Source organism: Mastigoproctus giganteus, chromosome 5 (genome assembly GCF_048544385.1).
Source record: "Mastigoproctus giganteus isolate SK-2022 chromosome 5, ASM4854438v1, whole genome shotgun sequence".
NCBI lineage: Eukaryota > Metazoa > Arthropoda > Arachnida > Uropygi > Thelyphonidae > Mastigoproctus > Mastigoproctus giganteus.
In genome coordinates, this window is record NC_143579.1 from 222,185,293 (window position 1) to 222,203,944 (window position 18,652).

The following is an 18,652-nucleotide window of genomic DNA, read 5'->3' on the forward strand; positions in this document are numbered from 1 at the left end:
TAATTAATGCAGCGCGGTTACGTTTTCAAAGATTAATAATGGCGGATAAGAATTAAAAAGCAACGTCTGGATGCGGTATGAAACCTATTAAGGTAAGAAAAGGACTGAATTTGAAAATTAAATTATACGTTTTGAAGTGAATAGTTTCCATTCAACAAGTAGATGTGTGCAATCATTTAGGACTGGCAGATTCAACTGTAAGAACAATTATAAAATTAATTTTAGCAGTGGGGAAAGACAGCTGTTCCACTGCAAACAACTAAATTGGTTATGGCTAGGCCGGCTATTATAATTGAAATGGAGAAACTTCTAAGTAATTTTATTGAAGATAATATCCAATGCACAATTCCGTTAAGTTAAATGTTATTAAATAAAAAGCGATTAGCCTATATAATGATCTGAAGAAAGCTTGCCTTTAAAAAAAAAAAAAATTTTGGAACCATTTAAAGCTAGTAAGGGCTGATTTGATAGATTTAAAATTCAGGGAGAAGCCATAACTGCAGATCAAGAAGGAGCTGAAACTTTCAAAAAAGAACTTCTTAAAATTATTGAAGAGAAGTGTTATACTTCTCAACAAGTTTTTAACATAAATGAAACGGGACTTTTTTGGAAACAAATTCCTAAAAGAAGTTCCATATCGAAAGAAGAAAAAACATGCCAGGCTTCAAAGCGGCGAAGGATCGGTTGACTTTATTGCTGAGTGGTAACACTGCAGGGGAATTTAAATGCTGCAGGGTTAGTTTACTAGGAAGAGGGCCAAAGTATGACCCAAAATCGACCAAAGATACGAAAACTCGACAGCCCAGGGCCATCGGATTAATAAATTCATGATTTTAATTGGCATTTTAAGTTTAATTTTGATACGTAATGTAGTTACTTACCACATAATTATATACGTATATAATGGAGAATATTTTATATGTACGGATTTTTAATATTACATGTTTTGACTGACATTTGGCATCTTTTCACTACCGTGTATTATTTGTGAGTCACAGTGGTATAGACCGCGACTCACGAATACATACCATATTTCCCCATGTATAAGATGCACCTTAATTTTGGGGCCCGAAATTTGAAAAAAAATGTATTACACAAAGTTATTGAACTCGAGTTTTATTCATCATAAAATTCACACAACTCCTCATCACTGTCAAAACTCCCAGCTTGTCCTCATCTGTGTCTGATGATGAATCACTGTCTTCATATATTGCCTCGTCCTCAGTTCCATCTATGGCATTTGAAATGCCACACTTCTTAAATGAGGTGCCTCCGTAGCCAGGTGGGAAGGAGCAGCAGTGCGTAACACGTGCTTCTTGATTAGACCGGGGTTCGATCCCGTCACCACCAAATACGAAGGATGCGGAAAGGTCAGGGAATGACCACCGCATATTCCCGGAGCAATATGGCCTTAGTTGCTAATGCTCCTAAAAACTAAATAACAAACAAACAAACAAACTTCTTAAATGACTTAACAATGATCTCAATCTTGATATTATCCCAGGATCTTTTCACCCAGGTACAAACTTCTCCTATAGTTGGTTTCTTCACTCTTCCTGCTAGTGTAAAATTGTCCCCAGAAGACTTCATACATTGGTTCCATTCATCTCTCATGGCAGCTTTGAAGGGTTTGTTAATGCTGACATCAAGTGGTTGGAGCTGGGATGTCAAGCCTCGAGGTATGACGGCAAGTTTTGTTTTTTGCTCTGCAGCAATCTTCTTTATGTTTTTTGTTATGTGTGCCCTGAACTGATCAAGCACCAATAGGGCAGGTTTGTGTAAGAGCCCACCTGGTCTCCTGCTCCAAACTTTCTCAAACCAGATCTTCATCCCATCCAACCCTTGTCATGAATGTGGACAATCACTCCTCGAGGAATGTTTTCTTTTGGCATTGTTTTGCATTTGAAAATCAGCATAGGAGGCAGCTTGGTTCCATTGACACAAGCTAGAACAATTGTATAATGGCTCTTTTCATGTCCACTTGTCTTCACAGTTACAGTTTTCACCCCTCCCCCTTCTTATCAACAGTTCTGTTACTTGGGACATCAAATTGAAGGGGGACTTCGTCCATATTTTCAATCTGTCCCAACTCAAACTGATGTCTTTCCACATTGAATGACAAAACAATGAAATTCAAGGACCTTCTGCTCATAGCTTTCAGGCATCTTTTGGGCAAGTCTGGTGCATGTACGCATGCTTAGTCCATTCCGTTTCATGAACTTGAAGCACCAATTGTGTCCTCCTTTGAAATCAGTAACTTCTTTTTCATCAGCAATTCTTCTTGCCTCATGGTGAACCATCTTTGTGGACACAGGAATTCCAATTGCCCTTTGCTCTTCAATTCCCTCTCTAAATCAGGGCATTTTGCTGACTTGCCGCTCATGGCCTTCTGCCGTGGCGTTTTCAGTAGGGTTTCTTCTTCTCATAGCCAGTCTCGGATTGTTTTCTCAGTTGGAGGAGGACTAAACTTACGTTCAGCAGCAGCACAATTTCCATTCACTTTTGCAAACTGGATCACTTTTAACTTGAATTCAGCACTGTACGAAAATCTTTTCTGAGCCATTTCTGGGCAGAACGTGGCAAAACGTAACCTAATATACCGGTAACAAGTGTGAAACAATGAGTGCAAAGACAACAAGTGGAAAATGCAAGTAAAAAAATCTACAACCACTGTATAAGATGCACCCAGTTTTTAGACCCCAAATTTTTTGAAAAAGGGTGTGTCTTATACATGGAGAAATATGGTATGTTATATTACGGGAGTACGGTGCTCGCCTAGCGTTGATTCACTGAGCGCTGTTTTTTGGAACGAATTATCAGCGTTAAGCGGGGAGGGGTCACCTGTATATGCTATTATAGGGGAATGGTTATGAAGCTTTGTGGGACTTTAACACATTCATTGTCACTTGAGGCATATACACCTCAAGTGGCTTTTCATCCAGCTGGATAAAAAAAAACCTTGATTACGGGTGGGTGGACCTGAGTTTTTTCCTTCTCCTCCACAAACACTTAGCTGTGTTGTAAATGTCCCATAAAAGTCCCACATGTCTAGATGAGACTCAAACACAAACACTTTTTCCACTTGTTGGAAGGATGGTAATTGTATGCAGCAGCAAGCACATTAATCAGCAAGTTGCAGCAATTCCCTGCTGTTCAGAAGTCTATAACTATGTCAAATTCACATTTTCTTTAACACAGGTAATGTAAGATATTGACTCATCGGTATGAACTGATACTCTTATAATAAATATTATTTCATACAAGCAACATCCCTGTTCAGTAGGCTATCTAACTTATCAGGATGTTAGATGAACTTGGGGCATATGTTACTTGAAGGTCACTCAGTAGCATTACAGAAAACTTTTCTGTACTTTTTGTACAGCTGATCCATTAGCCAATATCAATACTTAAACTGGAATGCTAATATTTGGCAGTGAAAATAAGATTAAATCCATTTTTAATCAATTATTTATCTAATACTTAAACATTATATATCAGTTTTCATTGGTTCTAAATTCATACCCTATGATTCATTATAAATGTGCTCCTACCATGCAATACATCTTAACATTGCAGAAAGCATCTTTGGGAACCAGTACACTTTGAACTTAGTCTTAAAAAAGTCAGAATAGTGTTCCATTCCACTTAATTTAATTCTAATTGACAACTTATGAAAATCAAATTTCATAGTAGAAGTATTCAACACCATTCAGAGGCAACCTTTTTAGCTCTTTTAATTAATTTCTTTCATGTTGGTCATGATTCTTTTTTAACTCTCATTGGGCAGAAAAGAGAGCCTGTGGCCTTCCAAACCAGTACACTTTGAACTTAGTCTTAAAAAAGTCAGAATAGTGTTCCATTCCATTTAATTTAATTCTGACTGACAACTTGTGAAAATCAAATTTCATATTCAGAGATTGATAAAAGTATTCAACACCATTCAAAGGCAACATTTTTAGTTCTTTATAATTCATTTCTTTCACATTGGTCATGATTCTTCTAACTCTCATTGAGCAGAAAAGAACCAGTGGCCTTCCAAATTTTGACAAGTAGACCCTGGGAACCCCCTAAGGAAATTGCAAATAAGTAGGGGGACAAGTGGAGCAACTTACTGATGTTGCTAATGTATTTCATCTTTTGAAATTTTCTTTTATTATTTTTTTTTATTAAATGTAATGTAAGAGAAACAAGTAAATTTTAATTAAAAATGGATTTTTTTTATTCTGATATTAGTGCCAGAAACTGTTTCTAAATGAAGTGAAATTTGATTGGCATTAGCTGTTGAACAGCATAAAAATCAAGATCCATTCCAGATTAATGAAAATCAAAGACTGTCATGGGAAAGTTTTCTGTAGTCCTTCTGAATGATCTTTATGGTAAAAATGTTATCTTGTGTAAAGTGCAGAAAGGAAACTGACAGTTATTATCTTAATTGCCGATATATTATTTTATTCAATAGTCAAGTAACCAAGAAAATGTTTAAATTTCAAAAAATATATTTATGCAGGCAAGTGGATTCAGCTGAGTGGTGAGTAGATTTTTAGTTGTATTTCTTGATCCCTGGTCATGCCTCTTTCAAAGTTATTTAAATCAAACTGCTTGCCTATGCAGGATTTTATACTGTAAAATGTGGTCAGCTCTGCTTATTAATGAACTTTGGACAAGTTGGTCACCATGTTTGTCTTTAACAGCACTGGAACAGTGTATTGTTCACAGCAGAAGGCAGAAAGCATTTATAGTATATTAGACTATATGAGGTCTGTTTGTAAAGCATCAAGACCTATGCTTCATCTTATAGCACGGTACTAAGTACTATAGGTTCTAATACCTCTCATGTTTGGGGTTTACATAAAAAAAAATATATATATATATTACTCCTTTGAAGTCATGTCAGATGAGCATGAAGGCTGCAGCACATAACTTTTTTTCTCTTTCTGAAACTAATGAAACATTAAAAGCAGAAAGAGTCACAATTTCCAACCATAAAACGAAGTGCAGCAGAGCAGCTTTCCAAAAACCACTTTTCAGATTTGCTGTAAATGGTGACAGAAATGTTGGGGAAATGCATTGGCTACAGTAACTTACTTCAATAGAGATTGAATCTTGGGCCCTATAAGTAATTTTTTTTTTTTTTTTTTTTTTTACAGTGTTAATTTCAGTACCTTTGGGATTAATGCTATAAAAAAACAATACAAGATCTCTTGTTTCAGCATGACATCATGAAATATTCACATAATAAATATATGACCACTAAAGTAAAAGCTGTTTTGAGTTTTGTTTAAAAGAATACAAATTTTGAATGTGTTATCTTTGCATTTTGATGTTACATAAATGCACAGTAAATTTAATAGAATTATTCCAGTTCATGAATCTTAGTATTCATCGGCTTAATTATAAGATTACTGGTAAGTTATTCCAAGATATACTATAAGGCTTGAACTGATGAAGACACAAGTAGTTATTTAATAGTAACGGATTAAAAACATTAACTTAGTTACTTGTCTTTTCTGGAGTTCAATCCTTGTGATACCTTGGAACACATTAGAGGTAATCTTAAATATAAACAAATGCACAGTACATGTGATCAGTATGAAATTTGCCATGTTCGTTATTATATTTTCACAAAAAAATTAAATATAGAAATATTTATTCAAAAATTAGGGTTGGATTTTTTTAGTTCAATATGTTGAAGTAATTTTTTTTCCCTCAGTTTTTAAACAGGATATTGAAGATCTCTGTACTGCTCCATTGGAGGGAAATGCATATACAGAACTTCATAGGACTTGTGCAAATTCTGTTGCAGAACAAATTTGCTCACTGGACAGCACTTTCAATTCTGACATAAAGAATGCCAAAGTTGCCTTAAGTAGCTGTAAGAAAGTTGGACAGATTGTAAAGACAGATGAAGATTTGAATAATCATTTTTCTAGTGGTGCTTCAGTTTATGCAAATCTGTGTGAAACTACATCACATTCATATTTAACTAAACAGAATCATTTTATTTCACACCCAAAATGGCAGGCAGATTCTACAGAACATAAACACTCACTTTCTCATGAACAAATACCTGCGCTTTCTGAAAATGGGAGGTGGAGAAGTGTTGTGATATTTGTTGCTGTTCGATTGGGAGATGAAAAAATTAATCCCATGTATATTCCCTGCCTCCAAAGGCTGCTAACAGAAATCAACTGCATTGGTATTATTGGGGGCCGTCCAAAACATGCTGTATATTTTGTTGGTTGGCATGGTAAGTATCTCTTTAAATATTAAATAGCAGTTTTTTTTTTTTTTTTTTTTATTTGTGTCCCTTATTTTAGATGATTGATAAATACATTTTATTAATTCACTGGCTTATGTGATAAGATTTAAATGAAATAAAATGCATATGTGGTAGAAGTAAAAAAAAAAAAAAAAAAAAAAAAAAAAAAGTAGCTTCTCTGAAAAAGTAAAAAATTTGGCTCTGAGGGAAAATATTTTATCAGAAAATTCATTTAGTCCATTATCCATGAAAACATTTCTTATTTTGAAATGTAGGTTTCCTCAATATTGTACTGAGTAACCTTGTTACACAGATTGTAGATTACGAGAAATCTTTGGCAAAAGATGCTAAGAAAAACAGCAAGGATTTCTTTACTTATATAAACTCTAAAAGGAAGGGGATGAATCTGGTCGGTCCACTTGATATCGATGGTTCGACTGTTGATGATCCTGCTCAGATAGCAAACAAACTGAATGAGTATTTTGCATCTACATTCACACATGAGGAGTTATTAAGGTTTGAAAATGGCAGAAGGTTATCAAATTATAGCAGGGTGCTTAATGATTTTGTAATAACTGAGGGGTGCTTAATGATTTTGTAATAACTGAGAGCAAAGTGGAGGAGAAATTGTTGAAGTTAAACATAAGAAAGGCACCTGGGGTGGATGGGATCTATCCAGTTATATTAAAGGAGGTGGCAAAGCAACTAAGCAAACCCTTAGCAATAATTATGAGAGCATCCTTGGACTCAGGAGACGTCCCCATGGATTGGAGATGTGCAAATGTATCCCCAATTCACAAAGGGGGATCGAAGGGTAACACGAGTAATTACAGACCAGTTAGTTTAACTTCTGTTCCGGGTAAAATAATGGAGTCACTGGTTAAAGATGCATTGCAGGAACATCTAGACAAGACTGCAGCAATAATTCAGACACAGCATGGGTTTGTTAAAGGAAAGTCTTGTCTGACAAATTTGATAGGATATTATGATGTGGTTACAAAGGAACTGGATGCAAAAAATAATTTTGATATCATATATTTGGATTTTAGGAAAGCTTTTTACACTGTTGCACATGGAAGACTATTGTACAAATTGGAGCAGAATGGTATTAAGGGTAAGTTGCTACAATGGATAAAAGGATGGTTGAGTGGGAGAAGACAGAGGGTGGTAATTAATGGGTGCTGCTCCTCGTGGACTAAATGTTATTAGTGAAGTCCCACAGGGTTCAGTGTTGGGTCCTCTGTTGTTTTGTATATTTATCAATGATATTGATGAAGGTATATCAGGCTTAGTGTCGAAGTTTGCAGATGACACAAAGGTTGGCAGTGTGCTACTGCAACAGGATCTAGATAATTTGGGCAGATGGGCTAAGAAGTGGCAACTGAAGTTTAACCTTGACAAATGCAAAGTACTGCATATGGGTAGAAGTAACCCCAGAGAAACGTACCAACTGTGTGGTACTACACTTAAGGTGGTAGAAAATGAAAAAGACCTGGGAGTAATTGTGCAGTCAGATATGAAGTTTTCTGAGAAATGCTGCCAGGGCAGGTCATGGGGTTTTGTTAATGATATATAGGAATTTTGCTAGCAGGGAGAAGGAGGTGATTGTCCCTCTGTATAAGGCAATGGTCAGGCCACGCCTTGAGTACTGCATACAGGTCTGGAGGCCTCATTTTAGGAAGGACGTAGATTTACTTGAGCATGTACAGAGAAGGGCAACAAGATTGGTGAGGGGAATGAAGGGATCCTCTTACCAAGAGAGGCTTAAGTTCTGCAAATTGCAGTGACTGGAGACTAGGCACCTGTGCGGTGATCTGATGGAGGTGTATTAAGGCCTTGGATGGGTTGAGCATGCTGAATTCTGATGGGATACTTCCACTTGTTCAGATTATGAACCTAAGGGGGCATAAATTCAAATTAAGAAAAGACAGATGTAGAATAGATGTGTGGAAATTTGCCTTTAGCCAGCAGGTGGTTAATTGCTGGAACAAACTTCCATCTGTCATTGTGGAAGTTGATAGGTTAAATAAATTTAAGGAGGAACTGGACAGGCATTTGAAGGGAATGGTGTGATTTTTTTTTTTTTTTTTTGGCTGATGCTGCATAAGCTCATACACTTGCTTTCTTGCATCACATGCCACTACTACTACTACTACTACTACCTGTTAATTCTATGTAACATTTCATGAATTATCACTGCTTCTGCAATGGCTAAGAATAAATTCAACTTAAAATAATACATTGTATGGAGAAAGTCTACAAACCTTTATTCCTACAACCAGGAATGCTAAATCTAAACATTTCCAATGGGAAGGATTTACATAATCACCTAGATTCACCGGCGCCTCCGTAGCCAGGTGGGTGGGAGCAGCAGCGTGTAGCACACGCTTCTTGGTTAGACTGGGGTTCGAGCCCATGACCACCAAATACGAAGGATGCAGATAGGTCAGGGAATGACCACCACATATCCACCCGGAGCAATATGGCCTTAGTTGCCAATGCTCCTAAAAACCAAATAACAACAACAACCTAGATTCATCCCCCCCAATTGAAAGTGTTAATCACAGATATATTTGTACTTCCATATAGTACTGTGTGATGGATTTTACATATTTCTCCCAATACCTTCATTTGTTGATGCATCTCGTGAAATATACTTGTCTGTAGTTACATTTATCAGTGGTGTTTACCATTTACATATATCGAATTTTTCATATTTTGGATCTCAGAAAGCCTTCTGCACAGAACTCAGTTCTTTTATTTTATGTTTTTGAAATTAAATGAATGAATTAAAGAGAAAGAAGAGGAGAAAATGTAATCATAGTAGTTTATGGTAGACTGTACTTTCTTCTCCTCTTCTTTTTCTATTTTTTCCTCAGTGGTTTATTTTAAAAAATGGTTTCTAAACCTGCAAAGGTTTGCCATGTGCTGTTGCCATCATAACAGATTAAAAAATACCCATTTCCCTTTTTGTCATTTGTTAGACAAGGCTTGAGCTTATGCTCATCTAAAATTACCTGTGAGTTGACCTAAAATTACTAATGTATGTCATTTTTAATTTGAATAGTATCATCAAAAGAGATGAATTTTCCATTCAGTTAAAAACTCCAAAGCACTGTCATAAAGCTGTTTTAGACTTACTAACCCTCATCAGGCAGCAAGTGGGCTTAATTATCAACCTTGTATTGAATGGTGAATAGTGTCAAGTCTAAAACAAGAAGTATTCCAAACAAATGGTGTGGTGGAAGTGAAATTTAAAATTAAATATATAATGGAAGTTACGATTATAATTTAATCCCTAAAACCATTTCAGCCTATTTCAATGGCAGCATTGAAATAGGCTGTAAAGTAAAAAATAAGTTTTTCTAACTGGTGATTGATGTCCTCCACAGTTTGAAACAAGGCATTACACTATCTTAGCTTTGCTGTTTATTTTCATGCCATATGTTTTCAATTTTGGAAAAACCAAGAAAAAAATGCACACCTTTCCACTATGGATGTTTTTAGTTTTTAATTCTAATGTTTTTCACAGTATTCAATTTAAAAAAATTCAGTTAAATTAATAATTATTAATTACTTTCTTTTGCTCAATGAAACTAAAATCAACTGCCATAAAACATTGTAGTGGTTGTTAAAACGAAATATGCTGTAAGGTGTGTGATAGTTCCATTTTACAGACTAAAATTAATTTCATATTTTTAATGAATCTTATTAAGAAAATTAAGTGAACTATTTGAAATTGAATCATTTCACATAGTCATTTTAAAAATAATGCAGTGTTTCTACTGTCAATTTAATATTACTGTGTTTATTTTGATGTTTTATTCATAGGTGAGAAGTGGATCTATCTTGATCCACATTACTACCAATCAACAGTGGATGTCTTTTTACCTGATTTTCCTATTAAGGCATGTAGGTTTTAATTATATATGTAGTGTCCTTTTATATATTGTACAGGAAATATGCATAACAAAGGCTTGTTTATGCATAAAATTCTTTGGGTTAATTTTTTATATACTTTAATAGCATGAAATAAAAGTTGTACCGATCATTAATTTAATGTTTTTATGTTAAATATTGATTCTGCTGAAAAACCACAGAACTGAAATTCAAGCAAGAAATATAACACAATCTATTTTAGTTTCACAGGTGAAAAATTACCTTCTTTTTACTGATTGAGGCAATGGTTAAAAACCATCTATTTTAAAATCATATAGAATACAAAGTTCAGAAATCTAAAATTCAGATACAAGGGGTATTTGCAAAGTTTCTGGCTTACAATAAATTTTATTATTTGAAAATAAAATAAATCATGATGATATTAAAGTACAAACATTTATATGCTTGTAATTCAATTTTTAGGGTACTATCTTAAGTAATAAAAGTATAGTAACACAAAAACATCAGGCTCGACTTTACATACAAAATGACTACAACACTTGTTACATGTAGATACTGGGTAGCATATTCAAGAATATGGAAGAAACATTCCATGAACATGGAATAAGGCACATTACCAAAATATTCACTTAGCAAACACAAGTTTCACATGCTAGTTGAAATTTTACTCCATTTGTTTAAACACAAGAAAGTGAAAATAGCAGGAAATTTAGCTTTTAAACTACATATTTAACAAAAAAAGTATATAGAAGTTTTAGAAAAATAATTGGGACCAAAATAAAATGTTGTAGATAGCAGAAAAAGAAAATTTCTGTACATCTGTTCAGCAACCATCCTTTTTCAAGTTTTTTTTAAAATATATCTCTAGTGCATCACTTGATAAAGATTCCATAAACATTTAGTATACTCAACCCCTTTAAAAATTTAAGGACCAAGACACTGGGTTCTGTATAGGAAGGGGGAGGTGTCTAAAAAAATATAAAGGAATGTTACCTCAAGTGTGTGTAGTCCTTTCAGTGGTGACTGTGTTAGATAAAAGTTGTTTCATATTTTTTGTTATAGATATAAAAACCAATATAAAACTAATTGGGATGGTAAACCTGCCTTTATTTCTTTTGAAGTTTTTGGCTGTAACCTTATTGTATTAAGGCTTCAAAATATTCCCTCCTGGTACAGACCATTTCTCTGACAGTGACTTGTTTTAGATTAAGGCACATTACTTTTCATAGCATTTTGGAAGGCATTGTCACTGGCATTTAGGTCCTTGTACCTGGTATGACAGGAATATTGCTCTGTTCCTTCCTTCAGATGAACATAGGATTATCCTGTGCAAGCTGCATTTGATTTTGTATACATTGCTTAGTTTCAAGAGACATCGGGATGTGGATAATTCTTAAGATTTGCCAGTATCCTATTCCCTTTGAAATAAAATTGAATGTTCTGTTGTCTGGCCATCCTTTTCTGCGCACAGGAAAGTATGGGAGAGGAATTTGGGGTGGGGGGGTCAGGACTGAATACTTTCCCAGCTTTCAAGGGATGATTAGAAATGGAGCTAGTGTCAGTAGATTTTCTTATATGTCCATGCAAATGTTTCTCTCTATTCCTCCAGCCCCATTTCCATCCACTGAGACTTCTTCAGAACTTTCCAGATCTCTGTTCCTCTAAATTCACCAAAATTTAAAGAAGTTAACAAGATTACCTCAGCTTCTTTCTGAAACAGAGGTCTCAGTCTTACATTAGGCATCATCCTACACATTATTTTTGATCCTCAAATTCAGGAATCATTTTCATTAGACAATCAACATATTTTAAAAAGTTTTGAAGTATGGCACTTTAAAAACTTTTCAGACCTCAGTGTAATTGAAATTAACACCCCAAACTCAAAAATGGAACAGATTCATGATGCTGGTAAAGCGATGGGGGAGTAATTATTCTGGATATCCCTGAGTGTGAAATCTCTTATCTTCTATCTAACCCCAACACTCATAGAATCTATCAATTGCCCCAGCTATGTTTCATAATTATTCTATATAGGTAAACTTGATAAAGCTATTAGTAAAAGATTAAATCATAATTTCCCCTGCCTCCATATAATTTTAAGTATTAAAGCCCACAAAGAAGTCTTTGTTCACACTCCATAATTAGTTGTAAATTTCATCTGGGTCTAGCTATATATGAGTGGTTGGTTGCCACCGTTATGGTTTCCATTCTTCCTCCCACTGTTTAAAAAACTCCGAACATCTTTTATTTAGATCCATCTTAAAATCTCTGTTTCGTTCAAAGATATGCTAGTTAGTTTTATTGTCAAATTGATATTCACTGCCATCAGATGCTAAAATTCTTTTAGCATGGCAATTAGGTAATACCATCCCCATACCCCAAACTTTGGGTTTGATATATGGATGACATTCTAGTTGCATTAGAACATAAAAAGATCATTCCATGGGGGAAATGTAAAAAAATCATCCCATTCCTTTCTTGGATATCTGCATTACCTTGAACAATTTCATTCATACTTCTGCCTATAGAAAATCTACTGACACTGGCCCCATTCTGAACTACTATTCCATCCACCCCTTGAGCATGAAAGCTGGCTTAATTAACAGCCTCACCTTAAACAGCCTCAGGACTTTCCAAGACTGAGATCTAAATGCAGAACTGGAAGTCATTAAAAACATCTTGAATAATAACTTATCTGCTCTAATTTTGTATCAGCATAATTCACAAAACCATCTTCAAGCTTAATAACTTGCAACTTTTTTTTGACTCCACCCATTTGCAGTCACATTTCTCTTCCATATTTCCCATGTATAAAAAAGAATTGAGAGGGATCAATGGACCATTAGTTTTATATCCAAGGGAATAGGAAACAGACATCTCAAGAAAGAATTTTTTCTCTCTTGTATCTCTTGCAACTAAGCACTCTGTGTGTGCAAAATCAAATTTGCACACAAAATTGTAGAGCAATCAACTGAAGGTGAGAAGCAAGGAACAAACGTGTCATACATCTGTGAGGATCTCAAAGCCAATAATGTTGTCATCTACTGCATCTCAGATGTTCATGCCTTTAATCTGAAATAACCCCTGTTGAGGCAGATGACCAGTTTATCTACTGATTGTTTTTCAGTCTCAGAAAAGGAAAATTTTTATTCCTCCATAAAAACAGTGGAAGCAATTACATTTCCCACTTACAGTCTGCCAAACCCCATGTACTTTTCCTGACAAAATCCCAGTTATCAGTTGTTTCAATCACTGCTCATCTCAGTTGTCCGAATTATTCATTTTATGATTCCTTTCACTTCAAAGATGTGCATATGTGCCTTCTGATACTCCCTGTGAGAGACTTAGTAATTTGGAATCTTCTCTTTTTGATCTTCCCAGGCTTAATATCTCTCTACCACACTCTGTCAAATTCATCTGTTGCTTCTATTGTTCTCCCAACTCCACTAATCGCTTGGAACTCTTTTACTTCCTCTCTTTGAAACTTGACTTCTTCAGTCCAACTTTCCTAACAGTGAGGTAATTTTCCTTGGTGATTTTAATGTTGACAGCTCCAGCTAGCTTCCATTTTCTAGTCACACAGACCCAGCTGATCAAGACACTGAGGCTTTTGCAATTACTAATGACCTCTGAATTCTAATGAGCACAGATTGTTCCTTTACCTACCAGAATACCAGACAACCCTAACCACACAGCCAACAGACTTGCTCTTTTTCTCAACAACCCTTCTGAGTACATGGTTGAGGTGATGGTCTGTTCTTCAGTGGAGCCTTCCTCTCACGGCCATTCTCAACCTCTTGTTGTTTGACATTACAAGAATACAAAATGGAATGATCTGTGAGATTTTTTTTCTTCTTTTCCTTGGTTGGATTACTGTTTCAAAAACAGGCCAAACTAGGTTTTGAATGGGCTAAGAATAGAAAACTTCTTGTCCAAATGGTAGTCAAGCATTCTGGTCTCTTGCCAATGCTGTTTCCACAACTTTTGCCCATCTCTATTCCCACCTCTATTATATCAGGCTTAATGTCCAAGTTGGCAGACGATACGAAGGTTGGCAGGGTTGTTAATGACACTAATGACAGTACGTTGCTGCTACAGGATCTAGAAAAGTTTAGCAGATGGGCTGAGAGGTGGCCACTGAAGTTTAACATTGACAAATGTAAAGTACTGCATATGTGAATCAGTTACCCCAGAGTAACGTATCAACTGCGTGGTACTACACTGATAAAGTGCAAAGTGTGTTAGTTGTCTGATGGCACCAGGGGTTTCCCCCATCTCCTCATTGTGTACTCTGTTTGTGTAGCACAGAACTCTGTGAAGGCCAGAGATTTAAAAAGTGTGTGGGGAGTGGAAGTATGTGTAGTGTTGTATCCCGTTGTTCTTCTGACCATTTAGCCGTTGGGACCCACCGTTACCACACTTGGCCCCGGGGAGGCAGGTCAGGTACCCAGTAGATTTTTTGTACTCTGGCAGGCAGGCCATGCCACCTAGTTTCCAAAGATTTGAGTGGCAAGGGCCTATGTGAAAAAAAATAATAATAAAGGGGGGGTGGATTAATGCTAGGATATAAAAGGCCAAGAGAGGCTTATGTAAGCATGGTTTGAATTTGGACGTTATTAATTGATAAGTTGTGTGGGGTGTGCAATGCGAGTTAAGACAGTAGAGTGGGGTGAAACTGGAGGCTGAGAGGTATGGGGACAATAGAGAATGTGACCCCAGAAATTCAGTGAGGCAGGTCCAGAAAAGCTTCTGGTGTCTCTGTTTAGAGTCTTGAGTGGGATCAGGTACTGGTAGATCTTGCCTGTAGATTCATTGCAGATATCAGCCCGATGGAACTTGGATGAAGGAAGTAAATTTCAGCTCAATTGAACTTTGAAGAGGTTGGCAGTTGATGCTACTGGAGAGGGGTGCCCAGAATCTGTCTCAAGTTATTGGTCTTGGTGGTTTAGGCTCCTTAATGTTCTTCATCTGTTGAAGACATCCTGTGCAAAAGTGGTGAAGTATTTATAATTGTCATGGGTATGAATTAGTATATATTCTTGGTCCTTTGGCAAATTAATAATCTTTGTGATCAGAATAGATCTTAAGTCTTCATAGTCAGGACAATGTTGCTAAGACTCGTCAGTCCCACAGTGGCAGCGTGGATCATCTATGATGCCCAGAGATGTTAATTTTTCTTGTATCGACCCATGGTGGCGCCTCCGTAGCCAGGTGGGAAGGAGCAGCAGTGCATAGCACACGCTTCTTGATTAGACCGGGGTTCGAGCCCATCACCACCAAATACGGAGGATGCGGAAAGGTCAGGGAATGACCACCGCATATACCCGGAGCAATATGGCCTTAGTTGCTAATGCTCCTAAAAACCAAATAACTAACTAACTCGACCCATGGCCTGTGAGGACTGACAGTGGTAGAGATTGAAAAGGACCTGGGGTTAATTGTGCAGGCAGATATGAAGTTTTCTGAGCAGTGCAGATGGTCTGCAAGAGTAGCTCATGGTGTCTTATCAGTGATATACAGGAATTTTTCTATCAGGGACAAGGAGGTGATTATCCCCTTGTATAAGGCAGTGGTCAGGCCACACCTTGAGTACTGTATACAGGTCTGGAGGCCTCATTTTAAGAAGTATGTAGAGCTGTTGGAACGAGTTCAGAGAAGGGCAGCAAGATTAGTGAATGGAACAAAGGGTTGCTCTTACAAATAAAGGCTTAAGATTTGCAAATTACAGTGTCTGGAGACTAGGCACCTGTGAGGTGATCTGATTGAGGTGTATAAAGCCTTGAATGGTTTGAGCATGCTCAATGCAGATGGGATTCTTCCTCTTGCTCAGAATAATCGCCTGAGAGGGCATAAATTCAAATTGAGGAAAGACGGTTGTAGGACAGATGTCTGGAAGTTTGTCTTTAGCTAGCAGGTGGTTGATTGGTGGAACAAACTTCCATCTGTCGTTGTAGAAGTTGATAGCTTAAATAGATTCAAGGCAGAACTAGACAAACATTTGGAGCGAGTGGATGGGTGAAATGAAAAGGGTTTTTTTTTTTTTTTTTTGGCTGATGCTATACAGGGTGATTCACTACCAGTGCAACAAACTTGCAGGAGGTGTGGGGGGCACAAAGACGAATCGGAATCACATAGCATTGCAGGGTCCGAAATGCCTTCGTCATGCGGTAGAGGACATTGAACGGGAGGTCGCGTGAACAGCGATCCCACTGGAAGTCAGCATTTGCGAACCGGTTCCCGAGGCAGTAGGATGGACGAGTATTCAAACTTTGAACTGGTTGACATGCACCTCGCGTATGGAGCTGTGGACTGTAACGGGCGTGTCGCTCTACGCTTGTACCAGGAACATTTCCCGCACAGGCGTGCTCCTCATCATATGATTTTCGCACGTGTGCACAGAAGGTTACGTGAGACTGGTTGTTTCACAAGAGGTACCATGAATCGAGAGCGAATGACGAGGACGCCAGACAATGAGGAGAATGTCCTACGTCTTGCAGAAGGCAATCAGAGTACGAGTACTCGAGCGATAGGCCAATGATTGGGTATTTCCCAATCCACTGTATAGAGGATACTGTCAACAAACCAAATGAGTTCATACCATCTGCAACGCGTCCAATCATTGGAGCCTGCTGATTATCCACTCCGGAGGACTTTTGCTACTTGGTTTCTTCAACAGAAACGGTTCTCAAATGCTGACTTCCAGCGGAATCGCTGTTCACGCGACCTCCCGTTCAACATCCTCTGCCGCATGATGAAGACATTTCGGACCCTGCAATGCTATGTGATTCCGATTCATCTTTGTGCCCCTACACCTCCTGCAAATTTGTCACACTGATAGTGAATCACCCTGTATAAGCTTGCTTTCTTGCATCACGTGCCTTTCCTAATGCTAAAGAAAAAAATATAATATATATTCAAAACACTATATTATTTCTTTGATTTTTTTTTTTTTTTTTTTTTTGTTAATGTTTAAAATTTCACTATTATTAAAAGAAAAAGAATTGCATTTAAAATTCTACTATTGTAAGTAGAAAATGCCATTATTGTCAGAAAATTGCCTTTGTGCCTTTTAGTTGCTTTGTGTTAGCAAAGCTTCACAAATATGGGTTGAGACTAAAACAGACTTGAATAGGAAATACTCCATCGGAATTTTGTCAAGATATTGCTAAGAACAAACTGTTTTGAGAATTGCACTTGTGAAATATAGTCATAATAGGAGGGAGGGTTGGAAGGGATGTGTGAGAGACAAAGAAAGGGAGCAGTGTTCCTATACATATTATTTTACACTGTTCACCCCTGGCTTGACGTGCTGTACAAGTTTGTTGTGTTCCTCATACAGTAAAAAGCATTTATTTTATTTACATTATACAAAATTTCAATATTGGTGTGAAATTTAGTTGTGTTATTAAATTTTTGTCATTTTTGAATATTGTGAAAAATGAAATATTAGATGGATATTTTTATACTCTTTAATTTAGTTCTTTTTCATTAACTTTATTAGTAATGTATGTGTGTTTTTTCAGAGTTTCCATAATTCCATTCCATGTACAATGTCTTTCTCTGATATGGATCCCAGCTGTGCAATTGGTTTTTACATCAAATCTAAAGACGAGTTTTTAAAATTCATTCAGGATATGAATCAAGTAAGAGAAATGGACTCTGTCATTAGAATTTATATTAAAAATCACATGTAATTAATAAAATATATTGGAAGATTTGAATGTGCAAGATAAAACTTGTTCAATTACAATTAAAAGACACTTCACACGAAATATGTATGCAAACCTCTATAGTTTATTGGTGCTAGATGTTGAATTGTAAATGAAATAAATTCCTTCATATGATCTAAGTCACTGATGCACCTAAAACCCAATAGCAACTCTTACATAAGTATCTCATCGATACCAGTTTGCCATAGTTTCCAGTTTTAGTGGGGCATCCTAACAAGGATGTTAGGATGCCATAGTTTCCAGTTTTAGTGGGGCATCCTAACATCCTTGTTCTTATTATCAACAGTAATTATGTAGTATAGGAATTACGGTTGTTATTATTAATGAGGATTGTATTTGAAATATTACTGTTAGTGGTTGGACCATTAAGATTTTTGGTTTTGTTTACTGTTGCATTGTAGCTGAGGCATTACTCTGTTTTTGAAAATTTGAATGTAGTTTCTATCCATAAGCATACCTTTGTTTCTGTTAATATTAAAAACAGCATTATGGCCCATTTAAAACACAATAACTAACATAAAACATGACTAACTCACTAACATCCCATCACTAACAGTAATAATACAACCTCTTTAATAATGCCAGCCATAATTCTCTACACCAGTAACTATTGCTAACAGTAGTTACTGGTATAGAGAATCTCAAGAGAACAATAATGCTTATGATCCCATATTATAAATTAAGATCCCAATAAATATGATACAGAATAACATACAAGGTGGCACACAAAATGCTAACACATTTGTATCAGTTAAAACTGAAC

At 36.4% G+C, this 18,652-nt stretch overlaps 1 protein-coding gene across 2 annotated transcripts in view; it reads left to right on the forward strand.

Moving 5' to 3' along the window:
• LOC150086131 (cysteine protease ATG4C-like) overlaps positions 1-18,652 on the forward strand; it is a 111,977-nt gene that overhangs the window by 58,225 nt on the left and 35,100 nt on the right. For both annotated transcript variants that reach the window (XM_090373735.1, XM_090373736.1), the window contains 3 exons: positions 5,711-6,247; positions 10,091-10,167; positions 17,683-17,802. In XM_090373735.1, coding sequence (XP_090229861.1) covers positions 5,711-6,247; positions 10,091-10,167; positions 17,683-17,802 — 734 coding nt within the window. The remainder of the gene's footprint in view (positions 1-5,710; positions 6,248-10,090; positions 10,168-17,682; positions 17,803-18,652) is intronic.